This window comes from Hypanus sabinus, chromosome 5 (assembly GCF_030144855.1).
Source record: "Hypanus sabinus isolate sHypSab1 chromosome 5, sHypSab1.hap1, whole genome shotgun sequence".
NCBI lineage: Eukaryota > Metazoa > Chordata > Chondrichthyes > Myliobatiformes > Dasyatidae > Hypanus > Hypanus sabinus.
This window is the reverse complement of record NC_082710.1, coordinates 65678532-65701405: the sequence shown is the minus strand read 5'-3', so window position 1 is coordinate 65701405 and position 22874 is coordinate 65678532. Positions and strand designations below refer to the sequence as shown.

At 41.8% G+C, this 22874-nt stretch overlaps 1 protein-coding gene across 5 annotated transcripts in view; it reads left to right on the top strand.

The window, feature by feature from the left end:
• LOC132394204 (zinc finger and BTB domain-containing protein 5) overlaps positions 1-22874 on the top strand; it is a 79359-nt gene that overhangs the window by 20437 nt on the left and 36048 nt on the right. For 3 of the 5 annotated variants that reach the window (XR_009512216.1, XM_059970068.1, XM_059970066.1), the window contains exon 1: positions 17523-17739. The exons of 1 other annotated variant lie outside the window; for it this stretch is intronic. Coding sequence is in view for 1 of the 4 variants with exons in the window: in XM_059970065.1 (XP_059826048.1) it covers positions 17482-17639 (158 nt within the window). In the remaining 3 variants the exon portion in view is untranslated. Of the gene's footprint in view, positions 1-16797; positions 17740-22874 lie in introns of those variants that run through there. One more of the 5 variants, XM_059970065.1, reaches the window with a different exon arrangement.

The window sequence follows — 22874 nt, the reverse complement described above, 5'->3', positions numbered from 1 at the left end:
CTTGTTAAGATTGGTCAGTTACTATAACCGGTTCCTGCCAAGCCTGGCTACTGTGCCCCACCCCTTGAACTCATTACTACAGAGTGGGAAGAAATGGTAATGGGTGAAGCAGTGTGAGGTTGCTTTCCAAGAAACAAAGGAAGTAGTGACGTCAGACACTGTACTCACACACAATATGAACCGCATGGTCTAGTGAAGCTTGCCTATGACACCATGCCGTATGGTATAGGGGTAGTCATGTCACATGTTATGGGAGATGGAAGGAAATGCCAGTATCCTTTGCATCACGCTCATCCAAGAAACATGTAAAAAGATAACCTTTTCAAATCCTGCAAAGCTTACTCTGCCTGTTGCTTTCTGGGAAAAGAGAGAGAAACGTATTCAGCTCTCTTGAATAGAAGGGCTGCTTGACCTCTCCTAAGTAATGTGCTGTATACATCATAGAGTCACTACCAGCCACGAATGAGTGTACTTGCAGGATTTGATAGTAATAACCTAATGGGCACCAGATGAAGTGTGGCACTCTGCATTTCACTCGGTCAGAATTATAACATGTTGTATGATATCCTTGGTGTACTATCCTTCTGGAAATGAAAATTTGGTACAAGCTGTTGAAATATATATAGCTGAATTTCTCTCTTTCACGCTGGAATTTCTCCAGCTCACAACACTCTTTCTGCTCCTCATGTTCTTTTCCACAGATTGTCCTGCATGTCCTCTAATTATTCTTCTTGATATGCTGAACTCCAACAGAGAGGGCTAGTAAAGTTCCCATGCTTGGGAGTCAACAACAGAAGAAACAGGAACAATAAAATCTGCATTAACTCCAGCACCTCCTGATAAACCATCACCTGCTGTTTTTAGCAGCACTAAGTACTGATTGACTCAAACCAACATTCAGTGGAAATCATACTACAACAGTACTGTACTGTACTTGACGTTCCTTCTAAAAAGCTATAAATGGTCTGAAAATCTGAGTTCCCATATGTATTTCACATATGGTTGAACATTGATTGTAGAAATAGTAATAAATTAGCACTGCACATGATCTATCTATTTTGCATCAAATGCTGGCACTTTCCCAGCAAAGCCTGCCAATGTGACTTGTCCAACAAAAATATACACATGTGCATTGCATGCTATATCAATAAATATATCAACACTAATGGAATCTGCCCAAACAGATTTGTGACAAGGGGTATTTTAAGAGAACTCTACATAACATCCACAATAAAAACACTGAAAGTGTGATCTGATATGATCAAGGTTTGCTTGGTGGAGTTAGTATTTTGACATACATAAGATGCTGGAGGAACTCAGGAGGCCAGGCAGCATCTATGGAAAAGTCTAAACAGTCGATGTTTCGGGCTGAGACCCTTTGACAGAACTGGAGAAAAAGATGAGAAGTCAGAGTAAGTTTGTGGAGGAGGGAGGAAGAAGTACAACGTAGGTGGTTGATGGAACCAGGAGGGGGGAAGGGCACAGTAATAAGCTGAGAAGTCGATTGGTGAAAGAGATAAAGGGCTGGAGAAGGGGAATCTGATAGGAGAGGACAGAAGGCCATGGACGAAAGGGAAGGGAGAGGAGCACCAGAGGAAGGTGATGAATGGGCAGGGAAGGAGGGAAGGTGAGAGAGGGAAATAGAAATGGTGAAGGAGCAGTGGTAGGGCCATTAATGCAAGTTGAACAAATTGAAGTTCATGTCACCAAGACAAAATAAAAGGAGTTGCTCCTCCAACTTGAGTGTGGCCTCATTGCGACAGTAGAGAAGACTGTCGACACTGGTGACACCGGTGAGTGGTAGAGTTGGGAATATAATGCTGTGAGTTACTTACCAACATACAGTATAAATATATACTCTTTGGCAATGTATATAGCTCCTGGGTTAATATTGTAACAGATCCCTGGAACACACTCTCAATTAGTGCTCACTTTGTTCAAAGAATTTAAGGTTGTAGAAAATCATAAATGCAATAGATTCTGCAGATGCTGGAAACCCAAAGCAAAACATACAAAATGTGGGAGGAACTCAGCAGGTCAGACAAGATCTATGGAAATAACTAATCAGCACTGTTTATTAATTTGCATTGATGCTGACTGACCTGCTGAGTTCCTCCAGCAGAATCAGAATCAGGTTTATTATCACCGGCATGTGACGTGAAATTTGTTAACTTAGCAGCAGCAGTTCAATGCAACACATAATCTAGGAGAGAGAGAAAAAATAATAATAATTTAAAAAACACAGTAATAAATAAACGTAAATTGTTTATATTGAATAATTTTTTTAATGTGCAAAAACAGAAATACTGTATATTTTTAAAAGTGAGGTAGTGTCTAAAGCTTTGATGTTCATTTAGGAATCGGATGGCAGAGGGGAAGAAGCTGTTCTTGAATCGCTGAGTGTGTGCCTTCAGGCTTCTGTATCTCCTCCCTGATGGTAACAGTGAGAAAAGGGCATACCCTGGGTGCTGGAGGTCTTTAATAATGGACACTGCCTTTCTGAGACACCGCTCCATAAAGATGCCCTGGGTACTTTGTAGGCTAGTGCCCAAGATGGAGCTGACTAAATTTACAACCTTCTGCAGCTTCTTTTGGTCCTGTGCAGAGGCTCCTCCATACCAGACAGTGATGCAGCCTGTCAGAATGCTCTCCACGGTACAACTATAGAAGTTTTTAAGTATATTTGTTGACATGCCAAATCTCTTCAAACTCCTAATGAAGTATAGCCACTGTCTTACCTTCTTTAGAACTTCATCGATATGTTTGAACAAGGTTAGATTGTCAGAGATCTTGAAGCTGCTCACTCTCTCCACTTCTGATCCCTTTATGAGGATTGGTATGTTTTGCTTCGTCCTACCCTTCCTGAAGTCCACAATCAGCCTTTTTGTCTTACTGATGTTGAGTGTCAAGCTGTTGCTGTGGCACCACTCCACTAGTTGGCATATCACACTCCTGTACGCCCTCTCATCACCACCTGAGATTCTACCAACAATGGATGTATTGTCAGCAAATTTATAGATGGTATTTGAGCTATGCCTAGCCACATAGTCATGTGTATATAGAGAGTAGAGCAGTGGGTTAAGCACACACCCCTGAGGTGCTCCAGTGTTGATTGTCAGTGAGGAGGATACGCTATCACCAATCTGCACAGATTATGGTCTTCCAGTTAGGAAGTCGAGGATCCAAATGCAAAGGGAGGTACAGAGGCCCAGGTTCTGCAACTTCTCAATCCAGATTGTGGGAATGATGGTATTAAATGCTGAGCTATAGTCAATGAACAGCATTCTGATGTAGGTGTTTGTGTTGTCTAGGTGGTCTAAAGCTTTGTGGAGAGCCACTGAGAGTGAGTTTGCTGATGACCTATTGTGGCGATAGACAAATTGCAATGGGTCCAGGTCCTTGCTGAGGCAGAAGTTCAGTCTAGTCATGACCAACCTCTCAAAGCATTTCATCAGTGTCGATGTGAGTGCTACCGGGCGATAATCATTAAGGCAGCTCACATTATTCTTTTAGGCACTGGTATGATTGTTGCCTTTTTGAAGCAAGTGGGAATTTCTGCCCATAGCAGTGAGAGGTCGAAAATGTCCTTGAATACTCCTGCTAGTTGGTTGGCACAGGTTTTCAGAGCCTCTCCAGGTACTCCATCGGGACCTTCCACCTTGTGAGGGTTCACTCTCTTTAATGACAGTCTAACCTCGGCCTCTGAGACAGAGATCACAGGGTTATCAAGTGTACTGGGGATCTTCACAGCTGAAGTTGTGTTCTCCCTTTCAAAGCGGGCGTAGAAGGCATTGAGTTCATCTGGTAGTGAAGCATCGCTGCCATTCATGCTATTGGGTTTCATTTTGTAGGAAGTAATGTCCTACAGACCCTGCCAGAGATGCCATGCATCTGATATCACTTCCAACCTTGTTCAAAGTTGTCTCTTCACCCTTGAAATAGCGCTCCACAGATCATACCTGGTTTTCTGGTACAGGCCTGGGTTGCCAGACTTGAATGCCACAGATCTAGCCTTCAGCAGACAGCGTACCTCCTGGTTCATCCATGGCTTTTGGTTTGGGAATATATGGTAAGTCTTTGTGGGCACACACTCACCCACACAGGTTTTAATGAAGTCGGTAACAACTGCAGCATACTCATCCAGGTTCAAAGATGAATCCCTGAATACAGACCAGTCCACCGATTCAAAGCAGTCCTGTAGGCGCTCCTGTGCTTCCCTTGTCCATAACTTCTTGGTCCTCACTGCTGGTGCTGCAGTCTTCAGTCTCTGCCTATACTCAGGGAGTTGAAATACAGCCAGGTGATCAGAGTGAGGGCGTGGAAGAGCATGGTAGGCATTCTTGATGATGGTATAGCAATGGTCCAGTGTGTTGTTTCCTCTGGTATTGCAAGTGATCTGTTGATGGTAATTACTTAGTAATTTTTTTCAGATTGGCCTGGTTAAAATCTCCCAAAACGATGGTGAAAGTGTTAGGATGTGCTGTTTCGTGCAATTTGATCCCAGTGCTCAGATCATCTAAAGCCTGCTTGACTTTGGCCTGAGGTGGAATGTAAACAGCCACCAGAATGACCCCAGAGAACTCCCGTCATAGGTAAAAATGACAGCATTTACTGCTAGATATTCCATGTCTGGTGAGCAGAATTGGGACAGCACTGATATATTTGTGCACCATGAAGAGTTGATCATGAGGCATACTCCTCCGCCTCTGAATGTATTTTGTACGTATTGCCTAAGACTGCAGAAGTTCTATTGTAATTAACTTAAAACATAATTATTGTCAGATTTATTCCATGTTATAATTCAATGTTTGCTTATGCTCATGTGAGTATTTCTTTTCGATGTCTTAATGCATTTAAACCTAATTGAAAATTCTGATTCACCTAGACTTCGTTATGGCAACATCTACTTTTGGAAATAATCTGTTAACATATATTTATATTGTGTTAAATAGCGAAAGTCTTAATGGCAACACAATTTCCTTCTGTGATTTAGTGTGAACAGTAAATAAATGCAGCTTCCTTGTTAAGTGTCAGATTGACATTGTTTTTAATTAGTATTTAATTTATCTCTCTTTAGTTAGCAATGTAATAAGAAAGCCTTGAAATACTCAGCATGGTATTCAACATATCTGAAGAGAGAAAAAGAGTTAAGATTTCACATGGATGACTTCTCATCAGAACTAGAGTTAGAAGTTAAGTAGGTTATAATTTGCAGGGAAAGAAGTGGCCACCATATTGAAACATCAGCTGGTTCTGCCTTCGTAGTGCTGCCCACTCTGCTAAATATTTCCAGTACTGTGCTTTTATTATAGTTTTCCAATATTAATTTCTCACTTCTTATTTTTTAAATTTCCTGTGTTCATGCTAAAGTAATTTCCTCCATCAACTCTTTGCAATCAGCAGCTGTACTGTTTCCCTATTATAGCCTTACCACGTGATACATTGTCCAGTCTTTTGTCTCTTCCACCTATCACCTCCCAGCTTTGTACATCTTTCCTACTCTCCCCCTACTTACCTGCCCATCACCCCCTCATTGGGCTCCCAGTCCCTCCTCACTTATTGCCTGCCAGCTCCATCATTCTATACTGGCTGTATCCCCTCTTTCTTCCTGCCCCGATGAAAGGTCTGGATGAGAACTGCCACTTGTCCATTTCCCTCAATTAATGCTGCCTGACCCAGCTTTTTGTTTGTTGCATGTTTGGAATCAGAATGAGCTGTTGTCACTGACAGTCATCATGAAATGTGTTGTGGCAGCCGTACAGTGCAGACACGACAAATTACTACACGTTGCAATGAAGAATTAAACAATTAGAACAAAAGAGGTCTAGTGGAGTTCGATTCATGAGTCATGGGCCATATAGAATCCGATGGCAGAAGAGAAGAAACTTTTCCTAAAACACTGAGAGTAGGACTCCAGGCTCCTGTAGTTCCTCCCTGATGTCAGTACTGAGAAGGGGGCACGTCTCATGGTAAGGGACCTGCATGATGGAAGCCACCTTCTCAAGACACTGCATCTTGAAGATGTTCTTGATGGTGGGGAGGCTTGTGCCAGTGCTGGAGCTGGCCAAGTCTACAGCTCTCTGAAGCTCCCTCTGATCATGTACACTGGTGCTCCATTTGAGACAGTGTTGCAACCAGTCAGAATGCTCTCCGTGATACACCTGAAGAAATTTGCTAACGTCCTTGGTAACATACCCAGTCTCCTCAAATGCCTGATGAAGTAGAGACACTGGCATGCCTTCTGGTTGAATATGCTGATCCCAGGAGAGAGCCTCTGAGATATTGATCCCAGGAACCTGAAACTGCTCACACCTTCCACCATCAATGAGGACTGATGTATGTTCTTCCAAGTTCCCCTTCCTGAAGTGTACAATTAGTTCACTGGTCTTGCTGACATGAGTGGAAGGTGTTATTGCACTGCCACTTGGCTAGCTGGTCTGTTTTGCTCCAGTCTGCCTCTTTGTCACCATCTAAGATTGACTTTATTTGTCACATGTACATCAAAACATACAACGAAATGTGTCCTTTGTGTCAACGACCAATACACTCTAAAGATGTGCTAGAGACAGTCCATAACTGTCACCATTCTTCTTGTGCCAGCATAGCATTCCACAACTTACAAGCCCCTACTAAACCATATGTCTTTGAGATGTGGAAGGAATTAGAGCATGTGGAGGAAACTCAAGCACAAGCTCCGTACAGACAGTGGTGAGAACCGAACCAAGATCACTGGCACTGTAAGGCATTATGCCAACCACTACACACCATGCCGCGGGGTCATCAGTGAATTTATAGGTAATTCTTTGATCAGTGCCCAGCCACACAGTTATGAATGGAGAGGAATAGAGTGATGGATAAGCACATATCCTAGAGGTACGCCTGTGCTAATTGTCAGCGGGGAGGGTATGAGTGTGTTGTTCAGATGAGGCCTGCTCCTGATGATACTGCTGCCTTGCAGTCCCAGCTCTGACCACCCCTTTAAGGTCACATAATAAAATCACAGGTACCCTTTTCGACTGCTTTGTCATCTAATTTGATTGTAGATATTAATCTATGGTTTTACAAATTTTTATAAGGTAACACTGTTTAGCCCTGATCATGAGGAGGAAAGAAATTCTCTTAAAAATGTTTCAATACTGTGTTATTTAAAAACAAAGTACTACAGATGCTGGCAAGAAATGCTGGAAATCTGCAGCATCAGTGGAGAGGAATTGTTATGCTTTAATGCTGCTCACCATTCACACTAGTTGCTTGTCTACACTGACTTCTGCTTAAACAGAGCTTTAATTTTGCATTGCTCATCTTCATTTTCAAATTTCTTCATGGCCTCACCTGGTCTTACCTCAAGCCATAAATATCTTCACTCTAATTCTGATCTCTGGAATGTCCTTGAATTGTATCACATCATCACTAGTAAGATGTCTTCATTACCAGTTATGGTCTCGATCTCCTCAGTAACTTACATGGTAAAATTGAGGTCCCCATGGATCTTCAATCCCTGTACACCTCCATTCCCCATCAAGAAGGCCTCAATGCTGCCCATTTCTTTCTTAACAAAAGAACCAACCAATGTCCCTCCACCACCATCTTCCTCTGTCAGACAGAACTGGTCCTCACCCTAAAAAGTTTTCCTTTGGCACCTCCCGCTTTCTCTAGACTTGAGGGGTAGCCATGGGCCCCAGCTATGCCTCCCTCTTCGTTGACTGTATAGAACAGTCCATATTTGAAGCCTTCTCTGGTAATACTCCCAAACTCTTCCTCTGCTACATTGATGATTGCATCAGTGCTTCTTCAAGCACCCGTGATGAGCTCGTAAATTTCATCAACCTTGCCTCTAACTTCCGCCCTGCCCTTAAATTCACTCAGTCCATTTTTGACACCTCTTTTACCTTTCTTGATCTTTCAATCTCCCTCTCTGGAGAAAAACTGACATCTTTTATAAACCTGCCGATTCCCAACAGTTATTTTGATTATACCTTTTTGCACTCCGTCTCCTGTAGAAACGCTCTTCCCTTTTTTTGGTTCCTTCGTCTCCACCACATCTGTTCCCAGGATGTGGCTTTCCTTCCCAGGACATCAGAGATGTCTTCCTTCGTCAAAGAACAGGTTTTCCCTTCCTTCACAATTAATGCTGCCCTGACCTTCATCTCCTGTATATCTGCCCCATCATCCCGCCACCTTCACAGTGACAGAGTTCCACTTGTTCTTACCTACCACCCCATGAGCCTCCACATCCAACACATCATCCTCCACATCTCCAAAGGGATCCTACCACTAAACATATCGTCACCTTCCCCCCCCCCCCACCCTCTCCACTTTCTGCAGGGATCACTCCCTCCCCGATTCCCTTGTCCACTCGTCCCTCCCCACTAACCTCCTTCCCGGTACTTAACCCTGCAAACAGCCCAAGTGCTATGCCTGCCCATACACCTCCTCCCTCACCTCCATTCAGGGCTCCAAACGGTCCTTCCAGGTGAGGCAACACTTCACCTGCAGATCTGCTGGGCTTGCCTATTGTGTCCAGTGCTCCCAATGTTGCCTCCTCTACATTGACAAGAACCGTTGTAAATGGGAGTATGCTTTGTCGAGTACCTCTGCTCCATCCACCAAAAGCAGAACCTCTTGGTGACCAAACATTTTAATTCCCATTCCCGTTCCCGTTCTGACACGTCGATCCATAGCCTCCTCTTATGGCAGAATGAGGCCACCCCCAGGGTGGAGGAGCAACACTTTATATTCTGGGAGCAGTCAAGCCTTCAACCTGATGGCATGAATATTGAATTTCCTTTCTGGTAAAAAAAAATTGCTCTCTCTCCCCTCTTCTTCTTGAATTGCCACTCTGGCCTCTCACCTCTTCTTGCCCACCTATCACTTTTCCCGGGATCCCCTCCTCCTTCCCTTTCTTCTTCGGTCCACTCTCCACTTGTATCAGATTCCTTTTTCTCCAGCCTTTTACCTTTCCTTCCCCCCTCGCTTCATCTATCCCCTTATAGCTAGCCTCCTTTCCCTTTCCCCACCTTTTTATTCTGGCGTCTCTCCCCTTCCTTTTCGGTGCTGAAGGAGGGTCTCAGCCCAGAATGTCAGCTGTTTATTCATTTCACGGATGGTGAGTTTCTCCAGCATTATGTATGCATTACTTTGCATTTCCAGCACCTGCAGTCTTTCTCAAGTCAAGTCAGGTTTATTGTCATTTAACTTCATACATGTATATAACATATATAACCATATAATAATGTAGAAAAAGGACAATGTTTCTCTGAACTGGGGTGTAAAGCACAGTAGCACGCATAACACATGATAAGGTGAGGATAAAAACTGCAGATGAACCACACTTAAATAGCAACCTGAAGTGCATTAACATTACATATGGTACTGGAACAGATTAACCAGTAACACTTCACAGCAGCGTGTTCAGAACTTTAATGGCCTGGGGGAAGGACCTTCCTCATCCTGACAGTTCTTGTCTTTATGTATCATAGTTTCCTGCCCGATGGTAGAAAGTCAAAGAGGATGATGGATGGACAGGTGGGATCCTTAATAATACTAAGAGCCCTGTGTACGTAGCGCTCCTGATAAATGTTCACAATGGATGGTAGGGAGCCCCCTGTGATCCTCTCAGCTGTTCTCACAGTCCTTTGTAGGGAGTTCTGGTCTGATGTTTAACTACTCCCACACCAGATGGAGATGCAGCATATTGGGGTGTTTTCAATGGTGCTCCTGTAAAACACAGTTGAGATGGGGGTTGGTGAAGAGCCTTATTTGCCTCTCAAACTTCTTAGGAAGTGGAGGCGCTGCTGAGTCTTGTTCCGGGAGCTAATGCTAAGGGACCAGACAGAGGTTATCGGTGATGTGAACTGCTTGGAACTTGTGCACATAACTCACTCTGTGGAGGAGTCAAGTATTCGCAGAGGGGGATGGTTCATTAGCACCTTCCTGAAGTCCACAGTGATTTCCTTTGTCTTCTCCACGTTAAGGCTTAGGTTGTTCTTCTCACACCAATCCACCTGCGGCTCCACGTTCTCTCTATACGCAGTCTTATCATTGTTCTTGAAAAGGCCAATCACTGTTGTGTCATCCACCAACTTGATAACACAGTTTGAGCTGATCCTGAGACACAGCATTTATAATTAATTACCAGGTGTCCCCTCCCTAGACCTCCTCAACTGTTAACCCATATCTTATTTCTTTGAGATGTTTTAAACTCTACCACTCTGCATTTTTAATGCATGAGCCTCTGAAACTTTAATGATGACAATACTATGAAAAGACTGGAATATCTTGCCAAGTTATATGAAATGAAATGTGTTGTTGATTTTACAGGCTCATTTTTCACTCAGTTCTTTTACACTATGTTCACTCCAAAGACCTTTGCCTTTACATTAAAATAATTCTTTCCTTCATCATTGCTGCCTAGACCTTTGGACCTATGACTGTGAGTTTTTGCAAATAAAAACAGCAGAGGCATTTTATGGTTAAAAGAAACCTAATAACTCTTTTATCATACTCCAAATGCTGAACACAAAGTACAGTTACATAATTACATCATCACGTCAGACCAGCCTCGTAAAGTGAACCGCAACTCAATGTTGGTGGTTGTGAATTCTGTACATTTCCACCGATTACATTACCCTACACATGTCCCGACCCCCACAGAATTCACTAGAACTGGCATTATGAGCCTGTCTGGACGAGCCGCCCGGCTCAGGTCCTGTGTCCCATGGGTGGAAGAACAGCAGGTGCCTCTGGCTTGTCCAAAGATGTGCTGACACACTCATGGTCATGTTGTGATGGCAGTGCAATATCCCAAATCCTGGTGGGCCGGTAGAAGGTGATCTGCTGAAATACATTCAGGTTTACTCCTCATATATGATAAAGGTCTTTACTCCCCGTTCCAAAATGTGGAACGGGCCATCATAAAGGGCCTAAGGGGATGTTGTTGTGTGTCATGGCAGACTAAATCAAACGAGGTTGAATATGGGTCAACAGGAACCCAAGAGTGCTGTACGCCATGATGGGAGGTAGGAATAGGAGCAGAGGAATTGAATTCACTGAGGAGGGTGGAACGTTGTTGAGAGGTCAACAAGTTGGTTGTGTTATCAGGAATGAAATCAATTGGTACTCGTACCGCCTACCATATACCAACTCAGCCATGGACTACTGCAGGTCCTCTTTCAGAGCATTCTGAGCCCCAGCGGGACCCACAGGAGACAATTATGCCAACACTCATCGGTCAGGGAAGCCCTCAGAATTGCCTATAAGGAACAATGGAAGCGTTCACATAGGCCATTGGACTGCAGGCGATATGCCGTGGTGTGATGTAGCTTAACGCTGAGGATCTGGGCCATCATGGTCAATAGGTCTGATGTGAATTGGGGACCGCAGTCAGTGGAAATACCAGATGGGGTGCTAAACTGAACAAATCCGGTGGTGATGAACGCCCAAGCCATGTCTGCGGCCATTGTTGATTCTAGGGGGACAACCTCTGACCACTTGGTGGTACGGTCCACCATGGTGAAGAGGTTCATGACACCGCAGGAGGGGGGGGGAAGAGGACCAACAAGCTCCACATTGACATGGTCAAATCGTCAGGGACCTCAAAAGCTGCCAATAGTGCCCAAACATGAGGGTTAATGTTTGCCTGTTGGCACTCCACACAGGCTGCAATTCAATCTCGTAGGTCCTTTCAAAGGCCGTGTCACACAAACTGTAGTGCAACCACTTTCAGTGAGGCCTTCCAGCCTGGATGTGAGAGGCAATGTACAGAGTTAAAAACACTCTGCCTCTATAGCTTGCAGACACTATGGGGCGAGGGTGACCAGTTGATTCCTCACACTGGAGCGAAACCCCAGCCTTCCTGAACTTAATGTCCGCAAACTACAGGCCCATGACTGTTGTTCAGTAAGCCTGGACCTCTGGATCAGTATCTTGGTCGCCTGCCATGCCGGCGTAGTCAACCCCAACGTGTATGGCCTCAACGGCTGGCCATGAGAGGCAATCTGCCACGGCAATATTTTTCCAGTCTACTTCCTTTCCGGGAGACAGAGCGGCCAGCTGAAAGTGAGTGGCTGCTACATGCTCCTGACCAGCTGTTCGTGCACAGCATAGTCTGAAGCATCAGTAGTAATGGCCATAAATGAGTTGGGGAGCAGGTGCACCAGTAGGGTCACATTGGAAAAAGCTCGTTTGGTATCATCAAATGCCCCAGTCATGTCCGCTGCCAGTTGAGCTCTTGATTAGGGCTATTAACTTTAAGTGCACTATAGAGGGGAAGCATAAGTTTAAGAGCTCGCAGAATGACGCAGTGATAGAAATTTGCCGTGCCTAAAAACTCCTGTAGTTTTTTAGTAGTTCAGGGTGATGGGAAATCCAAACCTGTAGCTACTTTTGATGGGAGGGGTTTTGCACCTTCTGCAAAGATGAGATGAACGAGAAAATCAATGGTTAACAACCCAAACTGGCACTTAGCATGGTTAATAATCAACCTGTGTTGGCTTAAGCACTCGGAAAGTGTGCAGAGATGAGATACGTGTTCGGAGTTGGACACACTGGTGACGAGTATGTCATCCAAGTAAACAAAAGGAAAATCTAAGTCTTTTAATACAGAATCCATCAGCCGTTGGAAAGTCAGTGCTGCAGTTTTCAGTCCAAACTGTATGCACAAACTCAAAGAGCCAAATGGGATTATCACAGCTGTTTTGGGAATGTCCTCTGAGCACACTAGCCCTAACTAGATTAACTTTGGAAAAAATTAACATTAACGTTAAAGTCGCCAAAAAGTCTTAGGCATGTGGGTCTGGGTAATGACGGGGGTGGTGGCCTCATTAAGGCATCAATAATCACCACATGAGTGGCAACTGCCGTTGGATGAAGTATGGTGGGGTGAAGCCCAGGGGTTTTCGACCAGCATACAATGCCAAGTCTTTCCATATTAGGAAACTCAACCTTCGTGGTTGCCAGCTTTTCGGGTTCAGTCTATGCACACAGGCATGGACTGGCAGGCCAGTTGTGGGAACGTGGTGTTCAACCCCATGTGTTGTGACTGTAGTGGAGTGTGGGGGCTCGGTGAGGTCTGGGAATTCGCCCAGCAGTTGAGTAAACTCTTTTTTTTTCTTTTTCAATCTTTTTATTGATTTTCATATATACACAAAAAAAATAACATAATAATAAGTAAATTATGAATACAATAGACTTGAAATCACATTGATAATAAGATAACAATATCCTACTAAACATCAACAGAAGAAAATACCTTAATCAATCAAGTCCATATGATTATATGAAAAAAAAACAAAAATAACCATTAAAAAAGAAAAAAAAATTGAAAATATGTGAAAAAAAGTATATATTAAAAAAAAATAAAACACTAAACTAAACTAACATGGGCAATAATAACAGTTTACAAGTATATGATAGTGTCAAAGAACTCCGGAACTCCATACCTGAACATGAATAAACAGAAAGAAGGTCTGGAAAAGGCCAAATTAATTCATATGAAAATGTCGAATAAACGGTCTCCAAGTTTCTTCAAATTTAATTGATGAGTCAAAAATAGTGCTTCTAATTTTTTCCAAACTCAGATAAGAAATAATTTGAGAAAGCCATTGAAATGTGGTAGGAGGATTTACTTCTTTCCAATTTTGTAATATAGACCTTCTGGCCATTAATGTTACAAAAGCAATCATTCGTCTGATTGAAGGGGAAAACTGATTACCATCTTCATTTGGTATGCCAAAAATTGCAGTAATAAAATGAGGTTGTAAATCTATATTCCAAATTGAGGAAATAGTAGTAAATATGTCCTTCCAGTAATTATGTAAAGTGGGACATGACCAGAACATATGGGTCAATGAGGCCACTTCTGAATGACATTTGTCACATTGAGGGTTAATATGAGAATAGAATTGAGCAAGTTTATCTTTAGACATATGAGCTCTATGTACAATTTTAAATTGTATTAAAGCATGTTTAGCACATATAGAAGAAGAATTAACCATTTGCAATATTTTTTCCCATTTATCTGTTGATATGTTATATCGAAGTTCTTTTTCCCATTCTTGTTTAATTCTAACTGATATTTCTGGTTGTATCTTCATAATCATATTATAAATAAAAGCTACTAATCCCTTCTGACAAGGATTTAAGGTAAAAATCAAATCTGTAATGTCCACCAAAGTTGAATTAGGAAAAGATGGTAAAACTTTATGTAAGAAATTTCTAATTTGTAAATATCTGAAAAAATTAGATTTAGGTAATTCAAATTTGTTGGAAGGTTGATCAAATGACATCAAAGTATCTTCAAAAAAGAGATCACGAAAACATTTTATACCTTTCCTTTTCCATATGTTAAAAGCTTGATCTGTCCAAGAGGGTTTGAAAAAGAAATTAAGTAAGATAGGGCTATCAAGAACAAAGTTTTTCAAAATAAAAAACTTACGAAATTGAAACCAAATTCGTAATGTATGTTTAATAACAGGATTAGATATTTGTTTATTAAATTTAACTAAATCCGCAGGAAGACAAGAACCAAGAACAGAGAATAGAGAATATCCCTTTACCTCATTACATTCCAAATTTACCCACTGTGGGCACAGTGGTGAATCCAAATCTAGTTTCCAATACAATAAATTACGAATATTATTTGCCCAATAATAAAATCTAAAATTGGGTAAAGCTAAACCACCATCTTTTTTTGATTTTTGTAATTGCTTTTTACTTAACCTAGGGTTTTTATTTTGCCACACAAATGAGGAAATTTTTGAATCAATGTTAACAAAAAAAAATTTAGAAATAAAAACTGGTAGGGCTTGAAATAAGTATAAAAATTTCGGTAAAATCATCATTTTAATAGCATTAATCCGACCAATTAATGATAAAAACAAAGGAGACCATCTTGTAGTAAGTTGATGAATTTGATGAAGCATAGGTAAAAAATTCAGTCTAAATAAATCTTTATATTTCTTGGTAATTTTTATACCTAAATAGGTAAAGTTATCAGTAACAACTTTAAATGGTATCCTATCACTCAATAAAGTTTGTGCATTTAAAGGAAATAATTCACTCTTATCTAAATTTAGTTTATAACCAGAAAAAGTACCAAATTGAACCAACAAGGATAAAATAGCAGGAATAGACCTATCAGGGTCAGAAATATATAACAGCAAATCATCAGCATAAAGAGATAATTTGTATAACTTCTCATTACGGGTAATACCAAAAATATTAGGAGATTCACGAATAGCAATAGCTAAAGGTTCTAATGCAATATTAAATAAATAATAAAGGACTTAAGGGACAGCCTTGTCTCGTACCACGAGATAATTGAAAAAAAGAGGATCTATAGTTATTTGTAAAAACAGAAGCAACAGGTTTATGATATATTAATTTAATCCATGATATAAAGTTAGGACTAAAATTAAAATTTCTCAATGTATTAAATAAATATATCCATTCAACTCTATCAAAAGCTTTTTCAGCATCTAATGAGATAACACATTCTGGGATTGTGGGTGGTGAAGTATGAATTATATTAATCAATTTTCTAACATTAAAAAAGGAATACCGATTCCTCATAAAACCAGTTTGATCTTCTGAAATAATCTGAGATAGTACTTTTTCTAATCTAATAGCTAAAATTTTTGTTGAGTAAACTCAACGTGGTGATGATTGTGCTTGACAGTCATTGTGGGAAATTTACTGGGAGATCAGGGTAACGACGAGCAGGGTGAAGTCCTTGACATTCACAAGCCAGCAGTTCTTAAGATTGACTTATAGTCCATGGGCACACAGGAAGTCTGCATCAAGCAGAGGTCCAGCCACTTTAACGTGGACAAGGTCCCATGTGTAATGTCACCTACTGAAGCAGAGCGCCACCCATCGTGTCCCATCAGTCTGGATCCTGCTGCCCCTGGCAGCCTCCAGCAAGGTTTCATTGCTCTTTGCCTTCTCATCAATAGGTGATTCTGGCTGCAGCACACTCACTAGAGCGCCCATGTCACAGAAGAAGTGTGCCCTGAAAGGGTGTCTGTAATGAATAGTAGGTGACCCTGGCGTCTGGAACCCATGGCGTTCACAGACCTCTGATGTCCCAATGTGCTGGCACTGTGGTAGCTGCAAGCTGGTGGGCACTTACTAATTTTTGTACCAAAGCGAGTGTGGTAAAAACACAGGCCCGTCGTTGTCTGTTTCGCAGCCACAGGTGTCCTTATGTTCAGGTCCTTGCTGACTGGGGTTATTGAGGCAGGGAAAGGAGGAGGAATGATGCACTGCTGCCTGGCTGAGCAGAGACTATCAGCCATTTTAGTAAGCTCCCTATAGTCCTTCAAGGGTGCACTAGTGAGGGCTATGCAGATTTGATCAGGCATTTGCTACATGAAGAGTTCTTTAAAAGTAAATCAAGGATGATTTCCCAGGAGAGACAGCTCTTGGTCCATTAGCTCTGACAGCTTAGCATCACCGAGGCCGGACGAGGAGAGCAACTGTTTGGTGCACTCAGACTCCGATAGTCCGAAGGTCTGTAAAAGGCGAGTTTTCAGTGATCGGTATTTATTGTGTTCAAGTGAGTGTTCAAGCAGACTCACCACTCTCACAGCGGTGGAATTGCTGAGCGATCTTGTTGATGTTGTAGACAGTGATTTCTCACAGTGCGAATTGGGCCCCAGCTTGTACAAACCAAGCGATGGCATTTTGCTCTGAAAACTCCGGCAAGTTTCAAAGCGACTGCATTGGCTGACATGTTCAATAATTCTGGAATCATCCTAGAGCATCAGGTTTTCACTGAAAACATATGGCGGAGGCATTATTTCTAAGAAAAAACATAGTAATTCACTTATTGTACTCCAAGCACTGAACACAAAGCACGGTAAAAGTACTTTACATAATTATGTTGTCACGTCAAACCAGCCTCTTAAAGTGGCTATGAACTATGTACATTTCCGCTGATTATATTACCCTACACAACCATTGACTTCAAGGACACACGAGACTGCAGGTGTAAAAAAGATGCTCTGTGCGCTAGGCAGTATCTATGGTGGGAAATGGGCAGTCCTTGTTTGGCCAAGTTGACCCAAAAGGTGGCCTGTTCATTTCCCTGCACAGATGCTGCCTGACCCTCTATGTTCCTCAAGCGTATTGCAAGAACTTTAGGGACCACCTTCACCATGACTTAAGAGGCTCATAAAAGCGGTTCCAGCACCTACACAGCGGTAATTGAAGATAGACAAATATATAATGGCTAAACCGGTGTTTGGTCACATCCCATGAAAGGAAATTTAAAACGGGAATGCAAAAGATCTTAGTCACTATTTGAATGCATTGTTAAATGTTTCCTGACCGTCCTTCAATTAGCATTACTTTTTGAAATTGTGTAAGTTTCTTCTTTACAATACGAGATTAAACCTGTGGTTCATTTCGAAGACTGGGGTAAAGTTTCAGGCTCCACTCTCCACACGGGCCAATAAGACAGAGAAGGGCGCCAACCGGCACATGTCAATCCCGGAGAAGGCCGTTTCCGTTTCCGGATCAGAGGTGACGGTTTGTCAGAGGCCGATGGGGAGGAGAAAGCGGTTGCCGTTGCCGTCCTCATTCATCGCAGCGCGGAGGCCGGGGTTCGGGCCTGTTGCGTGCGATCCGCGGGCTCCAGGGTAACACCCCAGCCCGGTCGCACTCAGCCGATCGTCGGGCTGTCGGTCGCGCTTCGGCCGCTTTGTGCAGGAACGGGGGAGGCGGCGGTGCGCGGCACAGGTAGAGGTGGTCGGGAGTGCGCGTGCGCGTGCGCGGTGAGGGGGGCGAGGGCACAATGAGGGGCGCGGGAACGGTCCTCCTGGGCACCCTCACCTATCCACTCCCTCACCCCCGTCTCCCCGGACCCCCAGCCGGCTTCTCATCCCCGTCAGAGCCCCCTGCTGCACAATGAAGAGCCCAAAGGAATCTGTAATAGTGAAAAATTAGTCGTGGAACAATTGATGAGATTGATAAGTCATACATCCTCAGGACCTAATGACTTGCATCTGCAGGTTTTGAAAGAGAATTCCCTGGGTGTTAGTGGATGCATCAGTTATTTTCCATGGGTTCTTGAACAATTTTCAGAGATTGGAAGGCTGCAGCAAGTGTAGCCCACCACTTAAAGAAAGGAGCTGAAGGAAAAGAGCAAATAGTTTTTCAGATGGCTGGTCAAATGTCAGCAACAGTGGAAGCGTTATGTTTTGTACTTCCAAACCATAGGCTAATTGCAAGAAAAAGATAGGAACCCAGAATGCGAGTGTAACTTCATTTCTGCTCTCAGTGAGGCTTGATGATGTATGCCTTTTACATATAACCTGCAATGCACTATGTAACTAACAAATGCTTAATCAAGCAATATATTTATAATACTCAAATATTATTGAAATGCTAAATACACAACACTCACAGGGTATATACAGTATACTATATAATATACATCCACAGCCCAGTAAATTTTAAATTGTCTCATTCACACCTAAAGATTTAATCATTACAGAGGATTTCTTGTGGGATGACAAGGCTGTGGAAGTTGCTCTGCTTGCTAGGAGAGACTTGTGGCTGTGAAGTAAACTCCTTGGTGTTTGAATGAGTTGATTCTGGGAATGCAAAAAGTGGTTCTGACTGCTCTGCTCAGCTTTCTTTTAAACATATTGGCATCCCAAACAATGTATGGCAATCTTCACTGGATGATGTGGATCATAACATGTGAGTACAGTGTCTGACATCACCATTTCCTTTGTCTTTTGGAAAGCCACCTCACACTGCTTTGCCCATTGCCATTTCTTCCTGCTCTGTAGTAATGAATTCAAGGGGTGGGGCACAGTAGGCAAGTTTGACAGGAGCCAGTTATAGAACTTGACAAATCCCAAAGAAGTACCGTAACTGTGACACATCCTTTGGCCTTGGAGCATCCACCACTGCTTGAATTTTCTCAGCACACTTATGTAATCCCTGTGTGTCAATGGTATGACTACAGTAAGTGATGCTTGGTTTAAAGAACTCACACTTGTGTCATGCTCTAAACCCATAATGTATAATCTTCTTAACACTTTTTTAAGATTTTGGATATGTTCCTCGTTATCCTTTCCAGCAACAATAATGTCATCCAGCCTTGCAGCACCTGGTCCATAGCTTTCTGCCAGAGTGCAGGTGCAGATGCGACTCCAAAAGTAAGCCTATATTAGCGATAAAACCCTTTGTGAGTGTTTATGGTGAGAAACAGATGGGATTCTTCTTCCATTTACATCTGTAGGTAGGCCTCAGCTAAGTCCACTTTACTGAAGTGCTGGGTTGATCACCACAGATCCTGACAGACTCTTTCTTCTTGGCTTCTGGGACAATGGGATTGCCCATGGGCTTCACTCAACCTTGGAAAGAATTCCTTCAGTTTCCATGCAATTTAGCTCACTGGCTGCTTTATCACAGATGGTTTGAGGAACCAGATGGACATTGCAAAACTTGCATGTGGCATTTTCATTTAATACTATTTTACTCTTGGTATGTTTGAGTTTTCCAGTGCCATCCATGAGCATTGCCGTGACATCATCTGGTACCTTTCTTAATTCACTTTCAGTTGACTCTGTTGCAGGCGATGTGGCATGCTAGTGGTGGATGGATCGCCAATCAAGTGGTAGTTGACTCAGTCAATCACGACCCCACAATCCTGGCCCCCTCTTATTTTTACCACATACAAGCCCAGTGTGGCTTGTTGGTTGTTGAATTTCTCTGTTACAAATGTCAACTTCTCTCCAGTGTAAGTTGGATATCAGTAGGCTTCAGTTTAGTATCTTTGAAATGCTGTTCAAACTCATCTTGTGAAATCACTGAAAGTGTCCAACATGTATTGGTGTAATGACATATGCCATTTAATTACTTTTATATATATCCCACAAAGTATTATATAAATAACAAATATTGCTTAATCAAGCACAATATTTACAATATTCTTCAAATATTACTAAAATGTTGAATACACAACAGAAAGTTGAGGAATTTTATGGACCAAGTGTTGAGGTCATTTATGAATGTTCAGAGCTAACATAAATCTGACAGATCAGTTGGAATTTTTTTGAGACTATACCTAGCAAAATAGATAAAGGTGAGCCGCCATACAAACTGCAGGTTAGGCAGCAGCTGTGTCAATGAATAAACAGTTAATGTTTTGTGCTGAGAGTCTTCTTCAGGACCAGTGAACCAGTTCTGTTGCATGTTTGGACTTTAGGAAGATTATTGATAAGGTACCTCACAGGATTACCAAACAAAATAAGAGTGCCCAAAATTGGGAAGAGTAAAATGCTGTGCATTTAGATGGTTGTTGAGGTCATGGTATTACAGTGGCTTTAGAACAGTATTTATGTTCTGATTTATTTACTCTGGTCAACATATTTTGATTCATATGTTAAGGAAAAGTTTGCAGAATCAATCTAAATTTGTCCAGGTGGATTTGTGCATGTTACTTTCTCAAGTTACTTTCTCTCAGTTTCTTAAAATCTTCTTTACAGATAATTTAAAAGTAATGGTTAAAGGCTGCATTTCACTGCTAGTTTTCGCATAAAACCTGTTCAATGTCATGGAGTGGCTTTATTATTGATATTACAGTTTGCTAATCGGGATGTGGATATTTTTCCAGTTCAATTGCCTTCCATTCAGAGTAATGTTAGAGAACATGTTCATCATTGTGTTTCCTTTTTACTCCTGTCAAAACAGTGGCTTATTTCTTTGAAGCAAAGTGTTTGTAGCATTTACACTGCTTTTGTTACTCCAGTTTTTGTTATTTTGTTATTCCAGTGTTACTTGGAATACCTTCTGCTGGAAATGTTTTCCCCATAAACCTTTGCAGATGTAATTTGGGACAATAAATATGCAGATCTTCCTGATGTTAGAGCTAAATTCGTTTTTCATCTTTTCATTAACTCTCTCCCCTTTTCTATAATACTGGGCTTGCCTCTTTACTTATTTCCGTGCCCTTGTCAGTAACCATTTTCCAAATTAAATTTTGAGATGTGGAAGTTCAGCATCGGTGAAGGCAACCACTTTTCAATTCTAAACAACTTTTCTAATTCAAAGTTGAGTCTTGAGGACTTGTAGCAGGCCTAGGTGGAAGATGTGATGCTGTGCCTTGAACATCACTGGAAAAATATAAAAGGCTAAAGACAGAAAGGTCAGAGTGGGAGTGAGATGGAGAATTAAAGTGACAGGAAATTGGAAGTTCAGGATTGTTCTTGTGGACTGAACAGAGATGTTCTGCATTGCATATATCCATTTCATATTTGTTCTTTTGCAAACATAGATGAGACTGTGGTGTGAGCACTAATTAGGAAGCAGTACATGGAATTGTTTGGGTCCTTGGATTTATGGAAGGGACATGCCAAGAGGACATCTATAAAGTCTGCCTAGTGCAATGAACAATGAAGTGGCTGTTGATGGAACTAAGACAGTGAAGCAGGAAATTGGGGAGGGACCATTCTCTGGAATACAGATGGGAGAGGGGAAGATATATTTGAGGATATAAACTTGTTGAAAGTAGTGGAAGTTATACAGGGGGACCCATTGAATGTGGAGTTGGCAAGGGCATGAACACTTTTATTTGGGTGGAAAGAGATGGGATGAGAGCAGAAATGAGAGTAATGGTATTGGTGTGGTTGAGAACCTCTCATCTGTGATGGAGAGGAAAGTACACTTAAAGGAGAAGGGAGATATCTTAGAGACACTGAAGATGTGGAGAGTGTCTTCATCTGAACAGACGTAACTGAGTTAGGAACAATAGAAGATTAGAAGATTGGAATAGAGTTCTTGCAGGAACCATCATAGGAGGTGTAGTCAAGATAACCATGGGGATAGTGGGCTTCTAATGGATAATGGTTGTTGATCGTGCCCTGTATTGGAGACAGAAGGCAAGGAAGGAAAGAGACAGTAATTGACCATGTGAAGACGAGAGTAGCGTTGAATTGTCAGCCTAGGTCAAGAAACTCTATAGAGTTTTGTTCAAGAGCAGGCAGTAGCACCAGTGTGATCATCAATCTAATGGGAGGAGGCTTCTAGAGGAACCAAACATGATGTTTGGTAATTTAACGTGGAATGAGCAGAACAAACATGAAATGATGTTCAAGGCACAGCGTCACATCTTCTACCTAGGCCCACTACAAGTCCTCAAGACTTAACTTTGAATTAGAAAAATTGTTTAGCATTGAAGAGTGGTTGCCTTCACTGAAGTTGAGCTTCCCCATCTCAAAATTTAATTTGGAAAATAGTTACTGACAAGGTCACAGAAAATAAATAACAACAGAGGCAAAATAAAATGAAACATCAATCACCAAAAGTGAAGGAGAACTAGAGTTAACTTGTATATTAGGTGTTAGTGGATAATTATAATCGTCAGAAGCTGATAAATAATATCAATCACAAGCTGCAGTTGGTTTCTCCCCTTTGATTTTGTACATGGTACGTACTCTTGCTTCTTGAAATAAACTAAGAATGGAGATTTTTATTCAGAAGGTGTTGCACAGACAAGCAAATTTGACCATATTATTGAGATGGAATGTGCAATAGTGAGAGGCAAGAGGCAGAGTTCTGGTGACCAGAAATAATTGCTTTTCTGCTCCAATATTTGGACAGAGTAAATTTCTGTTTCTCATGCTTTGGATACCAAAGAAGCTTTGTGACAAATTGGAAATGTTGAATCTATTTTTATAGATCAGAGTATTGAGTATAAGAGTTGGAATGTTATGGTGAGGTTGTATAAGGCATTGGTGAGGCTGAATTTAGAGTATTGTGTGCAGTTTTGGTCACCTAATTACAGGAAGGATATTAAGGATGAAAGAGTGCAGAGAAGGTTTACAAGGATGTTGCCGGGTCTTGAGAAACTGAGTTAAAGA